The 25126-nt window shown below is 41.0% G+C and overlaps 1 protein-coding gene across 1 annotated transcript in view; it reads left to right on the top strand.

The window, feature by feature from the left end:
* The window catches only part of RYR2 (ryanodine receptor 2), a 760386-nt gene that overhangs the window by 190942 nt on the left and 544318 nt on the right, over window positions 1-25126 (top strand). The window contains exon 2 of the mRNA XM_086679587.1: window positions 14472-14591. Coding sequence (XP_086535713.1) covers window positions 14472-14591 — 120 coding nt within the window. The remainder of the gene's footprint in view (window positions 1-14471; window positions 14592-25126) is intronic.

Below are 25126 nucleotides of genomic sequence, written 5' to 3'. Positions count from 1 at the left end.
GCATTACTTTAGACTGCCCTTTCTTAGTCTCACTTCTGACTATTGACTGGCTTTTAATTACTTATTAATGATACATCCAGCCTTCTTTCTCCTCTCACCGCTTCCGGCTACTCCTCCATTCAAACTGTTACTTTCAATACGTTTTTCATTTGGTTTTGTTTCTAACACAGTTCAGTCTGCATATAATAACTTTGTTCAGTTTACCTATAGCCACGTCATCGGACATATATACTTTTTAAAGTTTATTTATTTTGAGAGAGCGCACAAGCAGGGGAGGGGCAGAGAGAGAGGGAGAGAGAGTCCCAAGCAGGTTCTGCACTGTCCGTGCAGAGCCCGACGCGGGGCCTGAACCGAAATCAAGAGTCAGGCGCTCAGCTGACTGAGCCACCCAGGCACCTCCAGACATATTTGATAAAAGGGAAATTGGAGGATTAGGTTCAGTTTCTTGGTAGATTCCTTCACTTGCCCAGCCAGACTCTTGGTGCGATGATTTTACATCGGTACATGCAGAAGTTTGAGGATAGGCTTTCGAGTCAGGCGGACCCAGATTTTGGCCCCATTCCACCACACCCCAGGGTGGGTAACCGCGGGCAGGCGATTTACCGTCAGGATGCCTTTTTCTTATCCGTAAAGTAGCTGCCTTAATAGCACTTACTCATACTCAGGAGCATAATAATAGTACTTAACTCCTAGAGCTCTTCCTTTTCTCATTGGTTGACTGTGTTCTGAGCCAGATGCTGTGCTCTGTGATGAGTAGAAGTTGCTAAGTAGAACTGACATATGCCTTGCCTTGATGCGTCACTGAGGAATTGCGCAGTACCTGGGATGTAGGTGCTTCACGGTCGTTAGGTGCCCCTCGGGAAGAGGTAGGTAATACATGGTAGTTCCTTTTCCTTTTGAAGGCATAGAAAGAATCCATTCTTTCTTTTATTCTTCAGATATCCTTTATGAATGCCTACCATGTGCTGGGCACTGGGGGTCAGTATAAACAAGGTAGGCAGAAGACAATGAGCAAGAAAACAGTTAAATAAGACAATCGCAGAACATGAGTCGTGTGCCTGGGGGTTGGGTAGGAAGGGACGGAGAGGACGCTAAGGTGAGACCTCACTAATGGGAAGGAGCAGGCTTTGCGAAGGTCTGGAGGAAGAACATTTCTGCAGAGGGAAAAACAGGCAAGGCAGAACAGGGCTTTTCACGTCTGAGAGATAGAAGGGAGACGTGTGGCTGGATTGTAATGAGCAACGTGGAGAAAGACATGAGAGGGAGTTGTAGAGGTGGAGAAAATCAAGGGTGCAGGGCGTGAGATCATGAGAATGGGCTGACTTGCGTAAGGCCCGGGCGGTGGGAGGGCAGGTTGAAGGAACACAGGAGTTCGTAGAAGGCAGTTAGATGTCTGCTTTTAGTTACTTCGACGGACAGTGCTACTTAACGGAGATGAGAAACAATGGGGGATGGCAAAAACTGGGGGGGATTTAAGAAAGATTTATGCTTTGGGTATGCTAAATTCCAAGGGGCACATAGACCTGTTGCAATGTGCTCATTATTTGTGACTATTCCTAAGGGTAAAGGCTTACCTATACCTTGTTTGATGTTTCTCTTGGTTTCTGCGGCATTTAAGAAAGGCATTCAAGAGCTCTGTAGATGATTCCAGTTTTTATTTTTGCTAAGTCATAGTTCGTAGGAGGCTGAAACTTCGTGTCATCAAGGCTTGCTGATGGCCTGTGAGACCAGCAGAGTCTCCATTGGTTACAACAGTGCAGGTCCTGGAGAAACTGGATGGTTTCCGTAGAGCTTACTGGTGCACCAAATTTACTCCGCACCGATGGCTGGCCTGCTGTAGTGTATCAGGATGAAAAAGGTAAAGTTCCTCTCCGATAGCAGTGTTTATTTCTACCGAACTGGGACCAGAAAGGCGTCGGTGACATATTTATATATTCAGAGGAAACATTCTGCCTTGCGACTTCTGTTTGCATAGTACCCCTAGTGACTCGGAGATGAAGAAAAGGTCTCATGTCTTGACTGTCTCCAGTATCTGGGTGTTTCTGTCCAGCTCTCCTTCAGCTGACATTACCCAGGCACATGCTAACGCCGCCCTCACGGCTCATCAGCTCTGACGTGCCATTTGATGTATGCACTTTGGCCCAACAGTCATTAGCACTGAGCAACAGACGACTTCTGTAATAGGTCAAAGAGACGAAAAACAAAGCGTCACTGTCATCTTGCATAAAACCACACACGCAGCCTGAACAGTTAAGGATGTTAAGAAGGTATCTGTTAGTTTCCTCTACCAAAAAAAAGAAAAAGAAAAAAAAAAAAAAAAGAGGAAGCTAGCGATAATTTTTGCGGTAAGAGTGTACAAGGTATGCTTCATTTCTGTCTTTGAATTTCTACTAGAGCGGAATTCTCTTTTCTCTGTTTCATCTTTTCCATGGAACCATAAAGTGTGAGTGCTGGAAGGGACCTTGAAGGACAATCGGTTCATTTACCCGTAAGGAACGGAGGATCGCGTAGTCATTCTGCAGTGCCAAAGGGCTCCTGTTGCTGCAAATTAAACTATTACTCAGGAGAAGAGATTTTTCCCAAAGCTTCTGAAGCATTGAGTCATTGGTGCTTCCCATGCCTCATTGGGTTTTGACACACCCTCACGTTCTGCGTGTGTGAGAGATTGTGGGTCTTTAGTTTTGCTTCAGTGACTTCAGTTTTAGTACAAAGCATATGTCTTGTGGCCAGGAATCCATAACTAGTCGCGTATGGAATCTGGCGTCCTTCAGGAGAATTCGATGTGATGGCTCCTCTCTTTTGCCAAGACTTGTGACCATTTTGCTGACGTCCAGCTCAGTGTGGCCCCTTGAGATCGTCATGTTTGCTCCTGAATCTCACGATAGGCCCCACAGAAGAGAGTTTTTCCAGCACACGTGGGCCGTTGATGACCTCGTTCCAAAGTGCCTACCTCAACCCATTCCTTGCGGCTGAGTACATTGGTTTCCCATCTTATTGCCGATTCCGTTCCTCTTCTTGCCTCTTCTGTCGAATGTGATGGTTGGTGCCGTTTCTCATTCAGGATTCTGGTGCTGTTATGCACATTATTATGCGTGCGTTCTCAGGGGAATAAATAAGGTTCTTCTCTGGGGAATTTATTTAGGAATGGAGCTGCCAGGTTGCAAGGCATGTGTTTTCAACATCGGTGCCAAATTGGTTCCTAAAATGGTTTTTAACGATTTATTCTCCCACCAGACATGTATAAGAGTTCCCATTTTTCTACATTGTTGCCATCGCTTGGTTGAACCTCTTGTCCTGTAATTCACCATTTGTATTTCATCTTCTGAAAGGCTATTCGTGTTTTGGGCCTATTTTTCTTTTTTTTTTTCCCTCAGTGATTTTTAGAAATCCTTTATGTGTGAATTTGTTTCTAGTATGAATTTCCAAAGTCTTCTAATAGTTTTGGGGTTGTTGTTTTACTTTATGGTGACTTTTATTGAATAGAGGTTCTTAATTTTAATAAAGTTGAGTTTCTTAATCTCTTCTTTTGTGTTATTTTTGTCTTGCTTGAGAAATCCTCATTAATTATAAAATTATACTGATATTCACCTGTATTTTCTTCTTGAAGTCTTAAAGTTTGCCTTCACAATTTAAATCTTAAATCTTGGGGCGCCTGGGTGGCTCAATGGGGTAAGCATCCAACTCTTGATTTCAGCTTGGGTCGTGATCTCACAATTTGCGGGATCGAGGGTCGCGTTGGGCTCTGTGCTGACTGCGCGGAGCCTGCTTGCTGTTCTCTTTCCTCCCACCTGTGCCCCTTCCCTGCTCACACTCTCTCATAAAAAAATAAACTTAAAAAAAGAAATCTTTAAATCTTACAACTGATTTTTTTGTGTATGACATGATACAGGAATCCAATTTAGTTTTTTAAATAAACTATGTATTTAATCTAGGCTTCTCGTCACTCTTATGTTACTACTCTAGCCCTTCTCTAATAAAAGTGCATTATTTTGTATTCTACATTTTCAGTTGCAAAGAGTCATTTTCCGATTAACTTAAGTATTTATGATTATGTTTAGTGTTGCATAAACGGCAGGAGCCATCTAACTGATCAACAGGGAGGGATTATTAATGGAAAAAATGGCCCATTTTCACTCAGCATATTTTCGTGGTTTATATCAGAATAAAAAGCAACATACTAGGTTTTCAACAACTTTTACTGCCTTCCTAGAGTACCAATTTATTGCGGAGCATGCTTTTAATTGATTATTAGTTAATATTATTATAATTTTATTATTATTTGTTACCAAATTCCACACTCAACATTTCTTAGAGCCCTTCGTCTTTATTTTGCATCTTTGCAGTAATATGTCACTCAGCAATTATTGGTAGCCCTGGGTTCTTCATAGTGTCTTCCCTGGATGGGTTTTCTTTTGTGAGCTCCAGCTGAAGACTCGATGTTAGGATCAGTGTCTCCTCAGGTGAGATCTTTAATGTTGATTAAGGAACGAAGATTGCTCTTCATTCCTGACACTGAGGTGGTCGTGTGCCTTGCCAGCCCATCCATGTTTTTTTTTTTTTTTTTAAATTTTTTTTTTTTAACGTTTATTTATTTTTGAGACAGAGAGAGACAGAGCTTGAACGGGGGAGGGTCAGAGAGAGGGAGACACAGAATCCGAAACAGGCTCCAGGCTCTGAGCTGTCAGCACAGAGCCCGGCATGGGGCTCGAACTCACGGACCGCGAGACCGTGACCTGAGTCGAAGTCGGCCGCTCAACCGACTGAGCCACCCAGGAGCCCCAGCCCATCCATGTTTTAGAAGTGTTGCTCTATGAGTAGTGGATTTCAGTTGCTTTCTTCACTGATATGCTTTTCTTTTTAAAGTTTTTTGATGTTTACTTATTTTTGGGGGAGAGAGAGAGATACAGCGAGACAGAGACAGAGTGCGAGCCTGCAGAGAGAGAGGGAGACGCAGAATCCGAAGCAGGCTCCAGGCTCCAAGCTGTCAGCACGGGGCCCGATGCGGGGCTCGAACTCACGAACTGCCTGATCATGCCCTGAGCGGAAGGTGGATGCACGACCGACTGAGCCACCCAGGCGCCCCATTGATATGCTTTTCTAGCAGGTATTACCTGGCATTCTCCAAGAGAGTTGTACGTCCTGGTAAACATCATCTTGCCCTCTTTCTTAAAGATTATGATTTTTGGGGGCAATAATCTTGTTTACACCAGGCCTGGAGCTCGCCTGAAGGCCCTCTACAGTGATCACAGAGATGGACCTTGTCTCAAGTGCAAATTTGCTCGTGTTTTTCAATTAAAACCTTTCCACACAGGCGAAGGGCACAGAGTTTCTCTGTCATATGAATTCTTTTTTTTTTTTTTTAAAGATTTTTAAAATCTTTATCTATTTGAGAGAGCGTGCACACAAGCAGGAGAGGGGCAGAAAGAGGGTAGGGTGGGGGTGAGCAGAGGATCTGAAGCGGGCTCTGTGCTGAGAGCAGAGAGTCTGATGCGGGGCCCAAACTCACAAACTTGTGAGATCATGACCTGAGCTGAAGTCGGATGCTCAGTCGATTGAGCCACACGGGCACCCTGTCTATCATAGGAATTCTTTAGTGTGAAAAAAGGCTAGCCTTCTGGCTGAAATATTCCCTGTAATCATTATATTCATACAGTTTTTCCCTCTGTGTGGATTCTCTGATGTCCATAGCGAGAATATACTCTGGGTGAGGGCTCTTCCTTATTCACTGCATTTACAGCATTGCTCTCCAGTGTGAACTCTCCGATGTTATCTAGGGACAGAGTATGCATTAAAGGCTTTCCCACAGAAAGAAGGTACTCAGTGTGTCTTTTTTTTTTTTTTTTAAACCAGTGTGGATTAAAAAAATGTACTCTTAAGAGCTGAATGATGACTGAAGGCTCTTATACTAAGAATATAGTCATAGGGTGTTTCTCCATTCGAATTTCCAGATGGGCATAAAGGTTAAATCTGTGGCGGGGGACCCTTCACTTTATTTATAGGGTTTCTCTCCAGTGTGATGACTTTTTTTTTTTTTTTTTCGGTTGTACAGCTATAATTTATTCAATAGTAGCTTTCTGGTTTCTTTTCCTACAATCTGTCAGCAAATTCTGCCAATTCTACCTTGCAAATATACTATGTTCAAGTTGCTATGTCTTTAGTAGGTTCTCAATTAAACATAGGTGGCCTGGGCTTTGCATCCTTGTGATAGGCACCATTTCTGTTGGCATGGCTTAGTTAAACGGCATCCGTACCCCAACATAATGGTTCAGATTTCATTTACCACGATAGCTTATGAGTAACTGTGTCAAATACAGACGTCACTGCTCACTCTTCGGTGTACGAATCCCCATCAGATAGGTACCAGACGCACAGCATGATCAGTGACCAGTCACGTGGCTTCTTCCCGAGTCCGTGGGGATCGGTCACCACCCGTGTGTTCTTCATGCTCTGCAAAGACCGTAGGCGTGCAGGTGCGTTAGTTACGTCCTCGTCTCCCTGTCATCAAGGCATGGGACATTTCGCGAACATGGGTGAGTGGGAATCGGCTAACGGAAATGGAGGTGCGGTAAAGAAACGAAAAGTGGGGAACCTGGAAATGAAATTCGCATCAAACAGAAGAGGAGTTGTAGATGCTGAGTCTGAGTGTGGGAGTGCAGACACAGCTGCCACTTGAGAAACCGTGGATGTGCAGCCAGAGGGACCGAGCGGAGGCGAGCTTATCGCCACAAATGAGGCATGTGGTTGTGACACAGAGGATGAAGATTGTTGCCGAGGAAGTAACACTGGCAAAGAAATTCACATTAGAGGAACTCTCAGAGATATTCTAGAACCCTGAAGATGCTGGAGAATGAGCCAAATGTAGGAGTGCGACAGTTTGCTGAGACATAGAGGGGGGTGTCGTCCCACAGGAAAAATTACATAACCAGCAGGATAAGGCAGGCCCCGTTCAGACTGCTCCTGATGAGTGTTTTACAAAGAACAAAAATACTTTAATTCTCAGTGTTCTTAATGTTTAAAATTATAGGGAGCTAAATATTTTACTGTTTTTTTTTTTTTTTTCCATTTCTCTGTACTTTTATAACTGGTAGAGTTTTTAATGTTTGGACCAAAATTTTCAAAGGTACAATCGTAAATAGTTTCCCCAAAGATTTGCTTTGCACAGTCATTTTTCTGGTTGTACCATTGTGTGAACTGAGGACTATCTGTATTTTTTACACAAATGACTGTAAACTCCGTGCAAGACCAGAAATATGGGCTTCTTTTTTTTTTAATCGTCTCAGCTCGTTTGCTCTGATAACCACATATTTGCTGTAAGAAAAACCAATAGTATAGATAGCATTTTATTTAGCCAATTGCCACAAAAGCTAGAAGTGATGATGACGTCAAGGAGACAGACCAGTGACCGCTTATCACAGTTCCCGGAACATAGGAAGCACTCGATGAATGTAACATGTATCTAGAATTTGCTCACTTCCGTCCACCTCCACTGCTACACCCTGGTCTGGATCACCTTCATCTCCCTGAATGGCTGAAGTCACTCCCCTTAGATCCTTCTGTTTCTTTCTTGCCTCCCTGTGGTCTGCATTTAGTACAGGACCCAGTGGCCCCCATTTCCTTAGTAGAAGCTAAAGTTCAGACACTAGGCGCAAGGTCTCTCAAGGTGTGGCCCCACCCACTACCTCCCACCATCTTCCCCCTGACTACTCTGCTTCAGCCCCAAGGACATCCCCCTGACTACTCTGCTCCAGCCAGAAGGATGTCCTCTGTTTCCTTGAACATGCTGGGTTCAAGGTCTTTCATGGTGTGGCCCCACCCAGTACCTCCCACCATCTTCCGGCCACAAGGCCATCCTCTGTTTCCCTGAGCATGTTGGGTGTTCAATGAACATGACTTTCATTGTCCATCCCCCCAGGCAGTGCTCCTCCTGAATATAGTCATGTGTCCATTCTCCTTCCCTGCTTCAAGTCTTTGCTCAGAATTCATCCCCTCAACAATACCTGACAGTTTTGTTCATATTTTTATGCTTCCCACCCATAGCAACACTCCTGACCCCCCTTACACAGTTCCATTTTTTTTCCATGGAACTTTTTACCTTTAATACGATTGACAGATTGACTGTGCTTTTGTTTATTGTCCCTCTTCCCCTGCCAGAATGTAAGGCTAATGAGTGCAGGGATCTTGGATTTATTCAATGATTTATCTCAAGCGCTTAGGGGATATCCTATCACATATATCCTCGGTAAATATTTATTCAATGACGAATGAATGTCTGAAAGAAGCTATTGATGTTGTTTGGTAATTATTTCCCATTTTGTACTATTTCAGCACTCTTGGCAGCATTTGTTAGAGAAATCATGTCTTATTTACTCATCACAGAAATGCCTGGAATGCAGCATTCTGGTGCTGGCTCCACCCCCACCCCTCATCCCTGCCTGCCCCAAATGATCTCTGTTCTTTTTTTTATTAAAAAAAATTTTTTTTTTTTAATGTTTGTTTATTTTTGAGAGAAGAGAGACAGAGCACGAGCAGGGGAGGGGCAGAGAGAGAGAGGGAGACACAGAATCTGAAGCAGGCTCCAGGCTCTGAGCTGTCAGCACAGAGCCCGACACAGGGTTTGAACTCACAAACTGTGAGATCATGACCTGAGCCGAAGTCGGACACCTAACCGAGACTGAGCCACCCAGGCGCCCCAAATAATCTCTGTTCTAAAGAGTTGTCAGGTCACAGGAAGACTACAAGAGCACTTAACAAAAGGAATTCAATCCAGCATATACTTATGAGGCCTTCACTGTGTCTACATTGGCTGATGTGATTGCCTCGGTTTTCATTAAAGAAGTTATTTGAGGGGCGCCTGGGTGGCGCAGTCGGTTAAGCGTCCGACTTCAGCCAGGTCATGATCTCGCGGTCCGTGAGTTCGAGCCCCGCGTCGGGCTCTGGGCTGATGGCTCAGAGCCTGGAGCCTGTTTCCAATTCTGTGTCTCCCTCTCTCTCTGCCCCTCACCCGTTCATGCTCTGTCTCTCTCTGTCCCAAAAAATAAATAAATGTTGAAAAAAAAAATTTAAAAGAAAAAAAAAAAAGAAGTTATTTGATTGGACACCTGGTTTCTATGGAATTCAGTCTGCCCTGCTTGACCGTAGGATACAAGGCATGTAGTCTTTTGAGTTGGAGCCAGTTGTGGAAAAATTATTAAGACATAACTGAAAAACAAAGACCAGTTACAGAAGGTCTAGACCTGGATAAACATTTCAAAATGACAAGCATTGTAAGCATCTAAGGAAAACACCTGGTGTGATGTGAGGGACTTTTTAATGACCAGGGTGTGAAGAACATTTTTTTGACTTTTCAAGGGGGCAGTATGTTTGATTTGCTTAGATTGTATATGAAAAGAGTTGTAATTGAAGTTTTATTATGTTTATTTGGAAATGGGGAAATTAGGGACTGGACTGCCTTTTTTTTTTTTTTTTTTTAAATCCAGTGATCTCATTGGGTTTTATATCGATGCTACGAATGCTTATGATACATTAACATTTGTCACAGATATAGTAGGATCAGCAGTTTTCCTCAAATATTGCCCATTTTCGTGGCTGAATATAACCAGAAAATCACCTAATGGAATCCTGTAATGCTGTCTTTAATTGGAAAGGTAGGATCTTACCTTGGCAATTCTAAAAAGCATCCCTATTTGTCAGCATGGTAGCACTTATTCATGAGCTAGTATAAAGTGGATTAAAATGATCATTTACTGAGTATATTTTCCCAGTGCAGTGTTAGATGCTGTAATTTAATAATTACATAAGTGAATGCATAATGACAACTAAAGGGAATACAGTGGTATAGGAGCCCAAAACAAAGGAAGTGACATAGCCTGGTGGGTGGGGGAAGGCTCACCTCAGGAGTGGGTGCTTGAGTTAAGTAAGATTTGAAAGATAAATGTGTCTTAACTAGAGAGAGATAAAGGGTTTAATAGCATGTGCAAACTCCTGTAGGAATGAAGGAAGGTTGGCTGGAGGAAGTGTTGGGCTGGCACTCTTCTGTGCAGTGTGGAGCCTTGCACACTAAAAGAGTCTTTTGGTGTTTTTCCTTAGAGCAGCAGGAGGCCATTAATAGATTTGAAGCCAGGAAACATTACAGTTGGTTGATGGTTGTGTCCTCAAGTTGAAGCGCCGTTGGATGGGAATTTGCAGTGTGGAAAGCTATTCAGTGGGTTTTGAGGATGACTAACCAAGATGGTAGCTGGTGTGGTGAGAAATGGATGGATTTGACGTAGAATCCATAGGACTTGGGGATTGTAAGCTAGATATCACTCTCACAGAAGCGCCATTTATCTTCATGAAGTTCATGAAGTTGCTCCTAGAATATTTGTTTTTTACAGTTTCATATTTTCAAAATTTGTGAAAAAAGAGGAGTAGTTTTGTTTCTTCAAGTTTGTTTTATATAAAATGGGAAATGGTGTCAGTTCAAGTGTTTCCAGGAATAGGCATGATACTCGTATCTCATTATTGTGCGAGACATTCACGGTTAATGAACAGACTTTGAAATTTTAAAAAATTAAATGATAGAATATGAGCAGAATGCACTTTTGTAGTGTTTTGATTATGGAAGATGAGTTGCTGTGAGTCGAATCAAAATTTGTTGCACTAAGTCCTAGGAATGAGACATGGGAACTCAGAAAACCAAAAATACCCAAAGGCAAATACTTAAGGAGGATTTTAGTTGTTATGGGCTCGGGCGGGAAAAGTGATGGTCACAGTGTGCATTTAGGCAATTGGGTACACCAACGGCACATGCAGCTAAAAGGTAAAGGTCAGTGATGAGAGTTAGGAGCCTGGACCTCAGGACCAGGTAGCAAAGACTAATTCCGAAGCCTTATGACACAAGAGACACCCTTTCACTATAGCCTTATTGTTCTGTTACCTTAGCAGTATTAACTTTCTAGATCCCATCAGTATTAGGCTGTGCTTGGTTTGTTCTTGGAAAAGAAAATGGATTGTGTGTTTGTGTGTGTGTGTGTGTGTGTGTGTGTGTGTGCGCGCGCGCGCGCGTGTGCATACCTATATCCTTACGCACACATGTGTATGTCGATAAAAACCAGATTTACTGCACATGGGTTATAATAAATAAAAAAGCTACTTATTGAGACTTCTCAAATGCATAGTCAGTAGGCTCTCAAACCACAGTGGTTCTGGAGAAAAATTATGCTTTGAGATGAATGGTGGGTAAATTAAAGGGAACTGGCAGGTATTTATGAATTGGTCTTTGGTCCATCCATGCTCAGTATATTTTACTTTCTGCCAGAAAGGAACCCTGTGCTTACTGGAATATAAAATGAAAACAGCTGCCAGGTAAACTGGAAAAAGCCTCAAAAGTCAGGCTAGGTTCTGTCATTCAAAGTGGAACCGTGATCTAACGTTGTAGCAATAGCCTCTCTCCTTGGTAGGGTGGCCGAACTCTTTTGAACTTAAGGTTGCTTTGTGGCCAGGCACTCCATCACAGTGTTAAGGCACTAGGTGGAAGGGAAACTTTGCATGAGTGAGTTAGTTTTATACACTTAGTAGGGTAGTTCATATATTATTTAAGTTGGTTCCTTTCCCTGATATTTTGGTATGGACCACATATTAATGAGCACCTTCACATGTACTCTCATTTCTGGTTCTGTCCAAAGTATATGTACTTGTTTTAATATTCATCTGTTATTGATTGCCTTCAAGCTCTTCTAAGAGACTACTCACATGTCTCCTGGGATTTATATGCTTTCTGGGACCCGTTTGGGATCCTAATTCCTTGGATCCACTAGTTAGAAATATAGGTTCAGCCTCACCCAAGACCGATAGAACCGGAATCTGCATTTCAGCAAGACTCACAGGTGCTAAGATGTGCATTAAAGATTGAGAGGTACTTTTTTAGATAATGATTGCAGTAAAAAACCAGTTGAGCCTCTAGAGGCAAAATGGGGCTGAGGACTTTTAGATTCAGATCAGTTAGGTTTAATGATCAGTTCCTAGAACTAGGTATGATCAGCCCTCTGTCCGCAGCAAGTTATTTTGAACCTCATTGTCTTCATCTGTGTGTTTGTGGATAATCTTTATATAATGAGATGTGGAGAATAAGTAAGTTAATGCCAGGGCTGACATAGACTGTTCTTTTTGGTACATATGGTGTGCCTTCTTTTCTTGTGTGGCTTACTGAATAGCACTATTATTCTCACCTATACCTTTCTATTTTCTTATTCTCATTCCCAAAGTGTCTTTAATGAGTGCATCAAAGTAATTATTTACTAAATGGTACTTAGATAGACTCCGACTTCCAAAGGAGCCCATTTTACCCAAGAGTGCAGTTTGCATGCTGAAGTTAGTTCCAGCGGGTGTGAGTGGGACCAGATAGCAAAAGGCTATGGGGATTTGGTAAGGCACTGAGCACATCAGCACAATTCAGGTCTTTGTTATGACACTGCCTCTTTGGAAAACACAATATATCTTTGATTTTGCAGATTATATAACCAACAGAAACACTTCATTATTTTTATTATAGCCATGCTGAGCATGAATTAATATTCAGATGTACTCATTATATGAAAATAATGCTGTTTTTTTTAGCAGATGACTTTTAAGTTGTAACAATTGAATGTTCACTGGAAATTAATGGGCACCTGGAGGGATAGTCGGGAGGAAATTATTAAGAAATTGGACTTTGCCTGTGACTAGAGCTGTAGGCCAGTCATTAGATATTGCTTCACCATATAGGAAATAAAGCAAATGCATAGGATTATGAAGGCTTTAAATGCAGATTAGAGTTGTACTTTTCCAATTGATACAGCAGATTCTTTGGGTTAACCCAAACGGCTTGTCTTCTGCTTTTGAATTTTTTTTTTTTTTAAATTTTTTTTTTTCAACGTTTATTTATTTTTGGGACAGAGAGAGACAGAGCATGAACGGGGGAGGGGCAGAGAGAGAGGGAGACACAGAATCGGAAGCAGGCTCCAGACTCTGAGCCATCAGCCCAGAGCCCGACGTGGGGCTCGAACTCACGGACCGCGAGATCGTGACCTGGCTGAAGTCGGACGCTTAACCGACTGCGCCACCCAGGCGCCCCTGCTTTTGAATTTTTATCACAGCTCATCACCCCCCACTCTGCCATTTTTCCCGGGTGAGGGTCTTCTAGGATATACTTGTTTGTTCCTTTTCTCGGACTCTAATTAAAAGGGTCAGTGAGTATATCCTTTTACTACTCTGTTAAGTGTCTCGTTGCCTTGTGTTTGAAGCGTCAAAATGTAAGTGGTTAGACTTGTTAGGTATTTGCTACCTAGAACTTGTTAAGGTGAGATATTTTGTTTAAAAATGACAGTGGTATCAGGCACCTGGGTGGCACAGTTGGTTAAGCGTCCAACCCTTGATTTCAGCTCAGGTCATGATCTTACGGTTTGTGAGATCAAGCCCCGCATCAGGCTCTGTACCGACAGTGCAGAACTTGCTTGGAATTCTCTCTCTCTCTCTCTCTCTCTCTCTCTCTCTCTCTCTCTCTCCCCCTCTCTCCCCCTCTCTCTCCCCCCTCCTCTTCCTCCTCCTCCTCTACCCCACTCCCCTACTCGAGATCTCTCTCTGTCTCAAAATAAATAATCTTACAAAAATGACGATGGTATCTCCCATTTATTGTCTATTTGGTGCCTTTTGCAGGTCAGTCATGGTGTGACTCCATTACCTTATCATCTTAGAGATGCAATACTTTGTCTAGGATCTTCTAACCTGTGCATGGCAGAGCTGAGATGGGAATCCAGCCATGGCTAATTCTCAGGCCTGTGTTTCTTGCAGTCCTCATGTTGCCTACACGGAGTCGTCCCATTTACCGTCTTCCCCCTTATATAACTTGTCCTGTAAGGCTGCTTAGTTAATTGGAAGCCAGTGTTGGGTTTCACAGGACTGAACTAGTAAATCCTCTCTCTGCCCATTTCTAAGCAACCAAGGGTCCTTTCAAACGTGGACAAGTAGCCGGTGTGTGGATGAACTGGAGTGACTTTCTGGGTTGGTCCGTTCTTGACCTGTTTCCCTCTGCTGGTTTTGGAGCAATGTGTGTGCCTGCTGTTGGAACCCATGTCGTTCTTGATGATTCGTGATGTCCTAGGCATGTGTCAGGAAATTTCTTTGTAATTTGGATGATTAAAGCGGTGTGTAAGAGTGCTAACGTGGAAATTTTGTATTTTACCTTTCCTCATGTGGGTTGCCTCTGGGGATCAGCAATGAGAGTGAGAGAACTGTTGGCTGAGTTGAGCGGCTGCACCCTATTTCTCCTGCCACCCCGTTACCTTTTTTACAAGTAGACATTCTCTAGGGATTGACTCTGTGGGTCTTTTTGGCGAGTTGTTGTTCCCTTTGTCTCTGCTTTTTAACATGCACTAAAGTAATAGTGTCCAAGATCAGAGTTAGACCGCCTCGTCATGTCAGATCTCTAACTTTTTCTCCTTTTTCTCTTTTTGCAGGATGATGAAGTGGTCCTACAGTGCACCGCGACCATCCACAAAGAACAACAGAAACTGTGCTTGGCAGCAGAAGGGTTTGGCAACAGACTTTGCTTCCTGGAGTCTACTTCGAATTCCAAGGTGGGATAAAACCCTGGGAGGCTGTTCAGATGTTGGGGTTTTACTCATGGCAGTCAAGTTATTGACGGGCCCTCTGTAATTGCCTGTGGAGCAGAATAAACGAGAGGGGGTGTGGAAGATGTTTTGACTCTTCACGAAGCAAGTTTCTAGCTGGACCCCCACTCTTTGTAAGGAAGATAGGATTGTTGGCAAGAATCAGGCAAAGCCCTTGCCCCCGTCGTGGTGTTTATATCCTTGCGGACAAGTAAACAAGTAAATAAGTGGTGTGATTTCAGAACGAAGCGCTATGGAGAAAGCGGAGTGATAGGGTAGAGATTAATGGGGCAGGGACTCGCCCTTTCACAAAGGGTGTTTGGGGAAGGCTTGCTGAGGCAGTGACATTTGAGCAGTTTGGAGTGAAGTGAGAGAGTAAGCAGTACTAAGTACTCTGAAACATTCCAGAAAGAGGAACCAGGTGATGCAGGGGCCCCTGGTTAGGAAGAGGAGTTGTCACTGGGGCCCGGTCTTGGAAGGCCTTCCAGGCCACAGCCAGGAGCTGAGGTTTCTCCCTGGGATGAAGGGAGGCCATTGGAGCAGGTGAGTGATGCGGTCTGATGTAGACATTGCCAAGATCATCCTGGCTCTCGTGGGGTTTGGAGGGTGTTGAGAGAGCAAGCATGGAAGCAGGGAGATGGTTGGAAGGTGTCTGTGGAAGTCTGGACGCGAGCTGCTGGGTCTTCGGACCACAGCAATGGTGGGGGATCTGGAGGGGGAGATTGAGAACTTGCTTTCGGGACTCGCACCATGTGCTGAAAGATTAGATTGTGTCGAATGAGGGAAAGAGGAAATGAAGATGTCTCGTGGGTGGGAAGTCAACCAGAAATTGGTCAGTGTAGTCGTTTTTTGCATAGTACTTCCTGACGTCCAGAACCCTTTGACGGGCAGTCTTACTCCATTGTTGTGGTAAGAGTGTGCATGGCTGTTGCTGTCAAATTCACTGCACAGGGGAGGATTTGGAAAGCTAACAGAGGCCAGGTCCCATGCCTAAGATGCTCGCCGGGCCTTGACACAACAGTGTCAGGAACAATTCTTCCATGCTTTGACCTTGGCCATTTGACTTCAAATGCTTCATTCTTTCCTTTATACCACAGCACTTCTCTGGTAAATAATTATAGTTCTGTGAAATAATACTGAGCACTGTGTACACATGATTCATTTATAATAATAATAATAAAATACAATTATTATAATATAATTAAACTATAATTGACTTATAATAATTCAACGTTAGTAACTTTACTACCATTTTAATAGTCGGTGGCAAAACGTGATCATGATGCATTTTATAGCTCTCCATACATTTATTTACTTATTTTTAAATGTTTTTTTATTTATTTTTGAGAAAGAGAGAGTGAGCAGGGGAGGGGCGGAGAGAGAGGGAGACAGAATCCCAAGCAGGCTCCATGCTGTCAACACAGAACTGGATGCGGGGCTTGAACTCATGAACCATGACACCATGACCTGAGCTGAAACCAAGAGTTGGATGCTTAACTGACTGAGCCACCCAGGTGCCCCTGTTACTTAGATCTGTTTTAATTTTACAAGTGTTTATTCAGCATTCTCTTTGTACTAATGACTGTGACACTTGTCAGTCGTGAAAAATGTTCTTCTTAAAAAGAAAATATTAAGCATTTTAACATTTAGGATGTTCCCTGTGGTTTCTGCTATTTTGTAGTGGCTGGAACCAGGCACACCATTTAGTTAGCCGGTTCTTGATTTTTCCCTTGTGTGGAACACAGTACTGGCTATTGTTGTCTTGTTCCTTTAACGTAAGAGCTGGTTTCCAGCACTAAAAATGAATGTTTCCTACTCGGTAGTGGGCATCTCATGTGGCAGTCAGGGCACTAATCCATTTAAACTGGTTACTTCCTCGGAGGCATGCTTAACTATCTCATTGTTAACTGATGACCTAGTGAACTGACCGCCTGAACCTTTTTTTGTTGTCATTTTGTTTTATTCTTCGCTCGCTCGTGTATTTGAAAATTTGCCTGAGGGATGAGATACTGAGGTTGTTCATCAAGCATAGAATGAAGTAGCAATTGAAGTCCAATAAACCAATTTGAACTTTTTTCTTTAACTTCTTTTTGTTAAATCTTTCTTAATGTTTATTTATTTTTGACAGACAGACAGAGAGAGAGAGAGAGAGAGAGAGAGAGAGAGAGAAAGAAACAGAATGTAAGCAGGGGAGGGGCAGAGAGAGGGAGACACAGAATCTGAAGCAGGCCCAGGCTCTGAGCTGTCAGCACGGAGCCTGATGCGGGGCTCAAGCTTACACGCGGTGAGATCATGATCTGAACCAAAGTCAGATACTAAGCCAACTGAGCCACCCAGGTGCCCCTTAAGTTCTTACAACATAAGTACAGTCTTACTTGAAAACCTGCTACAATGTCAGGTTTTTGTTTTGTTTTTTTTCCCCATGTTTCCATTTGCCTTTGTTCTCGTATATCCTTCCTGTACTTTTCTGCCTGCTGAAATCCTGCTTGTCTTTCAAGAGCTATTTCAAATAGTCCTTATTCTGGGCTGCTTTTTCCCAAGTTCCTGAATTCTCTTCTCTGTGCTTCTTAAGTGCTTTGTTTATACTTCTGTTTTGTTGCCCAGTGGGATTCATTCTGTATAATATCTGCACCACTTTCTCTCCCTGACTATATCCATATGTATGTATGCTCCCAGACACATAGACCAGCTTCTGAATTCCCTGAGGACCAGAGCGTATTGATTTATTTTCTTAACTCTAACTGCTCGGTAACGAGCACAGTGCCTTGACCTAGTAAGTGATCCACAAAACTTAGTGGACCATTAAGTTTGAGGGGAGACTGCTGCTCTTAGGCCAATTATATTTTTTATAGACTTTTAACTTTCAGTAATAACGGAGTCAAAGCTCTGGATCTCCGTTCGTGTTTAAAGTATGTAAGCCTGGGTACAGATGTGGTTTGTGCAGATGTATCTGGTTTTGACTTTCATTGGTGGAAAATGGGAGATGGTCCTTTTTCCCCCTCTCGAGTTTGTTGTCTCCTCTATTGATTATAAAAGTGGAGAGAACAAAGTTATCATTGGCAGCGAGCAAGGAGTCAGTCACTGTAAATTATATATGCGTTCCTGGAAATGATCCCAGAAATGTCTTAAGCTGCAGAATCTTTTAATCAAAGACAGGGCTCTCTTTTCCAGAAGACTGTTTCATGCTGCTAGGATATCTCTCCATGCTGATTTCTGCCTGAAAGAGAACGGCTCGGAACTGCAGCATAGGTTTTCCTGAAGAGCATGCAAACGTCACATCTGACGCTACCTCAGTTTAGTCATTCCTAAATTAGAATCACGGATATTTACTGCACATTCTTTATATGAATGACTTTTCATTTTCTTTGTTTTACGATTGAGAAGTCAGGCTTTTGCTTTTAGGAACCCAGTCACTTTGAGACAGACTCACCTGCTCTCATTCAGTTTGAGGGGAAATGAGAAGCTCTCAGAGAGGCAGAGGGTTTCATCTCTGCGAGTCTTTACGTAAAAGTAGGCAGAGCTTGGAAGAGAGCAGAACTTCACGTACACACACAACACAGTGACGCGTTACTAGGTGACACGTTATCCCCACGTATGTGTTGGGACATGAATGACAGGAAGCGGAGGAAAGACAGCATCATCATCATTTCTGTCGTGTCCAAAAATCAGTTACAAGTACTCATGGAGAGTGTAGTGGGCCAGTGTGGAATCAGCAGCTGAAACCAAGAGGGAGCAAAGGAGGTATGGTAAGAATGGGTATTTCTGGAGCAATCTTGGCCCATGACTTTGGAAGCTAATCTAGTAAAACCCCTTCCAGATAGTCCTTATGTTTTTTTTTAATAAATATTTTTTTACTGTTTATTTATTTTTGAGAGACAGGGAAAGACAAGGCACAAGCAGGGAGAGGTAGAAAGAGAGGGAGACCCAGAATCCAAAGCAGGTTCCAGGCTCCAAGCTGTTCGCACAGAGCCCGATGCGGGGCTTGAACTCATGGACTGTGAGTTCATGACCTGAGCCGAAGTCGGATGCTTAACCGACTGAGCACCCGGGCACCCTCAGACAAGCCTTCCTTTGAGAATAAGCTTTTGAGAATCAAATATGGATTGAGCAGGGTGATAGGGGCAAAGAACAGACAGGGATCAGGTAAAAGGGAGGGAGGGAAACAGAGCCACCAGATCTCAGAAAAGAAAGGCTGTGTTTTAAATCCCGGGTAAAAACAGAAGAACAAGTTGCCTAGAGCCGTGCCGCTAGAGAAGCTGACCCATTCTCCTTTTGTCCAAAGAAGCTCCTTCCAGCCTTATCTGTTTTTCTGAAATGTTTTTGTTACCTGTAGACATAATTCTGCTCCTGGTTGGTGTCTCTCTTTTTATTATCTATTTATAAATATATAAAAATATTTCTATATGTTATTTATTTCATATATGCTCTTTTATATAATTATTTTTATATTTAGTATAGAAATATATGATACATTGATATATACTATATTCGTATATTTAAATATATAAATATTTACATATAAATTATTTTATATATAAATTGCATATAAATTACATTATATATACATATACGCATAAATGTATAGTGCACATATATATTATATGTGTAATTATACCATTTATGTCATGTACATAAAATTATGCTATATGTAAAACAGTTATATATACACATAATTATGTAAGTTACATGTAATTTATGTATTTATATTTATATAAAGATATATGTTATATATATTTATATACATATACATATAACTATATATAAAACCATATGTGTGTATATATACATATATAATTATGTGTAATTTATAATAATGGGTGGAGTAATCTAGTTTATATTTATTTACATAGTTATTTGAAGTTACCTTTTATACATTATATATATATACAGGTATATATGCAGAGATATATATATATATATATATGCTTTTATATGTTAAAGAGACAGAATAAAGAGCAGAATAATTTTAAGTCAGGTCCACCAGACTTAAAACTGTTACATGATGTTTCAAAATGAACTAAAGAAATTCAGAGACAACAGCATAGATTATAAACTCAGAAAAAAAGGTGAGTAGAGAAGAGAAAGATTTGAAAAGAGCTGAAAGATCACAGGACTGAATTGTAAATCACAGACACACTAACTTTTGGAAAGGACACCAGAGCGTATAAACCCATGGTAATGCCTTAAGAGTAACAGAAGAGGGAAAAGTGAAAACCTGTTAAAAAAACAAAACAAAACCCAAAACTAGAGGAAAGAGATGAAAGCACCAGGTTCTTGTCCAGCACGTAAGATGCTTGGAAGTTGCCACTCTGTCCTAACAATAAGTAAAAAGCTGGGCAAACTGAAAAACCAACAACCCTTCTTAGATCCGTGAGGCAGTGAGGTCACAGGGCAAACTTCTGCCCCCAAATCGGAGAGAGCGACAGGCAGGTGCACAGAATCACAGCTCACGTGAGCACTGACCTCTAAGGAACCGGTGCCTGATGGGACAACCTGAACTGAACTGATGAATTGCCGGGGGCTCCGTGTGGATGGCTGTAAGCCTTAGAAAATCCCGGGGCCCCACACTTTTGGGAGTTTTCCCTCCTGGGGCCCCCCCGGTTCTCACCGTGAACATTGGAGGAAAATTCCCTGGTGCTTCTGCCAGGGAGAGGGAAAAAGAACCGTTTTGAGATATTCCAGAGGATTATGTTTTTAACAAGATATGCCCTCTGGAGAACCTGTTTTACCAGAACTCTACCTGCTGCAATTATGTCAGTGACTGACCTATCCTGGGGAAAGGAAATTCCCGACTCCAGCCCACCTTAGCCATCCCGTGCCACCTAAGAGGGGGGAATACTGAGAAGCTTGTGAAATTCACAGTCCAGAACAACAGGCTCACTGAAAGACTGAGACCTAATAACAGAACCAGAAAACACTTCCTCTTCCCGTACCTCACCAGCACGTTACTAAAGGCTTGTTTACAGCAATTCCCTTTACCCAGTACCTCGTGTGTGGCTATCAAGAAAAAACAAACAAACAAACAAAAAACCCAAGTACTGAAAGGCAGTAAACACATTTGGAAGGGACCGAACAGGGATCAGAACCAGACTCCGATATGGCAGCAGCGTTGGAATTACCAGACCAGGAATTTAAAACAACTATGATTAATATGCTGAAGGCTCCAGTTCATAAAATAGACAGCCTGCAAGAACAGATGGGCAATGCAAGCAGAGAGATGGAATTCAAAGAAAGAAAAAAAGAAATGCTGGAGCAGAAAAACACTGACGGAAATTAAGAATGCCTTTGATGGGCTTATTATTAGACTGGACTCGGCTGAGCAAAGAATCTGTGAGTTTGAGGATATCTCCATAGAAACCTCCAAAACTGAAAAGCAAAGAAAAAAGTTGGATTGGAAAAAAACAGGACAGGGGTGCCTGGGTGGCTCAGTGAATTGAGCATTCAACTTCTCTTCAGGTCATGATCTCAGTTCGTGAGTTCGAGCCCCGCATTGGGCTCTGTGCTGACAGCTTGGAGCCTGGAGTCTGCTTCAGATTGTGTGTCTCTTCTCTCTCTCTCTCTCTCTCTCTGCCCCTGCTGCTGTCTCTCTCTGTCTCTCAAAAATAAATAAACGTTAAAAAAAAAAAACAAAACAGGACAGAATACCCAAGAACTGTAGGACAACTACCAAAAAATTCTAGAACCATGATGAAAGGAATAGAAGAAATATTTGAAATAATAATGACTGAGAATTTCTGCAAGTTATTCTACAATATCTAACCACAGGTCCAAGAAGTTAAGACAATGCCAAAAAGAGTGAATGCAAAAACCCCACTACACGTAGGCATATCATTTTCAAGGTACAGAAAATTAAAGATAAAGAAAACATCCTGAAAGAAGCCAGAGGAAGAAACACTTTATACCTGTAAAAGGGCAGAGATAAGAATTGCATCCAATTTTTTGGAAACTATGCAAGAAAGAAGGGAATAAAGTGAAATATTTAAAATGTTGGGAGGGAAAAGCTATCAACCTAGAATTCTGTATCCTGCAAAATTGCCCTTTAGAAGTGAAGAAGAAATGACTTTCTCAGACAAAAATTGAAGAAATTTTTTGCCAGTAGACCTGGCTTATAGGAAACATTGAAAGAAATTCTTCAGCAAGAAGGAAGCTCAGAAACTTGAGTTTACATAAAGGAAGGAAGGAAGCATTGGTGAAGGTAAAATTAAAGTTTTTTTTATTTTTCTTATTCTTAAATGATATAATAGATAAAAGTTTGTTCAAAATAGTAACAGCAACACTGTATTTGCCTATGTATGCTTATGTGTAAGTGAAATGAATAATAGCATTTCTACAAAGGATGAGGAATGAATTAGGATTGTTTTGTTAAAAGGTACTTTCACTATCCATGGAATAGCAAATATAATGTTGTTTGAAAGTGGACTCAGATTGGTTGTAAATGTATATTGCAAACTCTAAGAAAACCACTTTAAAAAAGTAAAAAGAAAAAAAAGAAGGGGGGGAATGCCTGGGTGGCTCAGTTGGTTGAGCATTTGACTTTTACTTTCAGCTCATGTCATGATCCCAAAGTCATGGGATTGAGCCCCGTGTTGGGTTCTGCACTGAGCGTGGAGCCAGCTTAAGATTCTCTCTCTCTCTCTTTCTCTCTCTCTCTCTCACCCCTCCCATTCCCCCCTCCTCTGCTCACACTCTCTGTCTAAAAAAGAAAAAAAGTATAACTTATATGTGAAGAATGGAGAGAAAATAAAATCATATGAAATATTCAATTAAAGTCACCGAAGGCAGAAAAAGAATGGAAGACAAAAGTAGGGCAAAGAATAAGGGCAACAAATAGAAAACAGAAACAAATATGTAGATCTTAATCCAACTGTGTCAAGAATTACTTTGAACATCAACGGTCTGAATGCATGAATTAAAAGACTGAGATTGTCAGAGTGGGTCAAAGATGACACCCAACTATTTCTTGCCTGCAAGAAACCCACCTTAAATATAAAGACACATAGATTAAAAGTAAGTGGATGGAGAAAGCTATATCATGCTAAAAATAATTGAAAAAGTAGGAATAGCAGCCTTTTGGGTAAGGAAAATTATCAGGGGGAAAGAAGGGCATTATATGATTATAAAGGAATCAATATTCTAAGAAGACATAACAGTCCTTAACATGTATGCGTGTAACAACAGAGCATCAAAGTATGTGAGGAAGAAACTAATAGAACTACAAGGAAAAATAGATGAATCCACTGTAATAGTTGGAGACTTCTGTCCTCCTTTATCAGAAATGGGGAGATCCAAAAGGCAGAAAATTAGTAAGGGCATAGTTGAACCACACAACACTATCCATCAACTGGATGTCATGGGTATGTATGGAATACTTTATCCAACGGTAGCAGAATGCATATTTTTCTCAAGCTCATATGGACCCATTGACCAAGATAGACCATATTCTGGGCCATAACGTACAACTTAACAAATTTAAAAGAACAGAGATCATGCAATGTCTGATCTTAGACAACAAGTGAATTAAAACAGAAAGGTTGAAAATCTCAAAATACTTGGAGATTAAGTAACGCCTTTAAATAACACTTGGTTAATAATTCTTAAGATAAATTTAAAAATATTTTGAACTAAATTAAAATGAAAACACAACTTACCAAATTTGTGGGATGCAGCAAAAGCAATGTTTAGAAATTTAAAGAAATTTAAAGGACTGAGTGCATCTATTAAAAAAGAGGAAGATCTAAAATCAATAATCTAAACTTCCATGAAAGAGAAGAACAAATTAAATCCAAAGTAAGTGTAAGAAAAGAAATGAAAAGAATTAGAGCAGAAATCAATAAAATTGAAAACAGAAAATCAAAATCAATTTTAAAAAGCTGTATTTATTGAACAGAGCAATAAAATTAGTAAGTTTCTGGCCAGGCTAATTAAGAAAAAAGGAGAATACAAATTACAAATATCAAAAATAAGAGACATCACTATAGATCCCACAGACATTAAATAAATAATAATGCAATACTATAATTCTCTGCCCCAAAATTTGATATATTGGGGGAATGGACAAATCCCTTGAAAGACACAATCTGCCAAAATTCACACAAGAAGATATAGACAACCTGAATAGGCTTATAGGTATTAAATTGAATCAACAATTGATAACTTTCCATACTAAAAGCAGCAGTGCCAGATGAATAGTGAATTTAAATCATTTAAACCATCAAGCATTTAAAGAAGAAACTAGACCAGTTAACTATAATCTCTTTCAGAAGCAAAAGAAATATTTCCTAACTCATTCTCTGAAGCCAAAATTATTCTAAAATCAAAACCAGACAAACACATTACTAGGGAAAAAAAACCCTGAAGGTAAATACCTCTCATAAACAAATGCAAAAATCCTTAACAAAATATTAGCAAATTGAATCCAACAGCGAATAAAAAGAATTATATGCTATCACCACATAGGATTTATCCCAGGTGAGAAAGGCTGGTTCAGATTCAAAAATCAACTCGTATAATTTATCACATCAACTGAGAAAAAAATGAAAAGTCATACAATCATATTAATAGGCTCAGGAATAGCCTTTGACAAAACCCAACACCTATTCATGATAAAAACTCTCAGTAAAGAGGAATAGAGGGAAACTTTCTCAACTTCACAAGAACTATGTATAGAAAATCTATAGCTAACATCTTAATAGTGAGAAAGTTGAAGTTTTCCCACTAAGATCAGTAACAAGCCAAAGATGTCCCCTCTCACCCCTGATTTTCAACATTATCCTGGAAGTCCTAGCCAATGCAATAAGACAAGAAAGATAAAAAAAAGGCATACAGCTGGGGAAGGAAGAAATAAAACTGCAGATGATCTTTTCATCTATGTAGAAAATCTGAAAGAATCAACTAAAACCTTCTAGTATTAATAAATTATAGCAAGGTTACAGGATACAATTCTAATATACAAAACTCAATTGCTTTCCTATGTACCATCAGTGAACAAGTAGAGTTTGAAATTTAAACACAATACCATTTATATTAGAATGCAAAAGAAAAAAAAAAAAAAGAAAAAACCCTAGGTATAAACCTAACAAAATGCCATAAGATCCACAATAAAAACTCAGATGAAAGATATCAAGGAAGAACTAAATAAATGGGGAGATATTCTATGTTCATAAATAGGAAGACTCAATGTTATCAAAATGTTAGTTCTGTCTAACTTGATTTATAGATTTAATGCAATCCCTATCAGAATCCTAGCACGTTATTTTGCAGATATTGACAAACTGTTTTGAAGTTTATTTGGAGAGGCAAAAGACCCAGAATAGCGTAATATTGAAGGAGAAAACAAAGTTTCCTTATAAAGCCACAATATTAAAGACAGTGTGGTATTGGTGAAAGAATATACCAGTAGATCAGTGGAATAGAATAGAGGGTCCAGAAGTAGACTTACAAATATAGTCAACTGATTTTTGACAAAGGAGCAAAAGTAATACAATGGAGGGAAAATAGTCTTT

The sequence above is a fragment of the Puma concolor genome, chromosome D2 (assembly GCF_028749965.1).
Source record: "Puma concolor isolate L17-30 chromosome D2, mPumCon1.1.hap2, whole genome shotgun sequence".
NCBI lineage: Eukaryota > Metazoa > Chordata > Mammalia > Carnivora > Felidae > Puma > Puma concolor.
The sequence above is the reverse complement of the archived record's forward strand: the minus strand, read 5'-3'. Positions and strand labels throughout refer to the sequence as shown.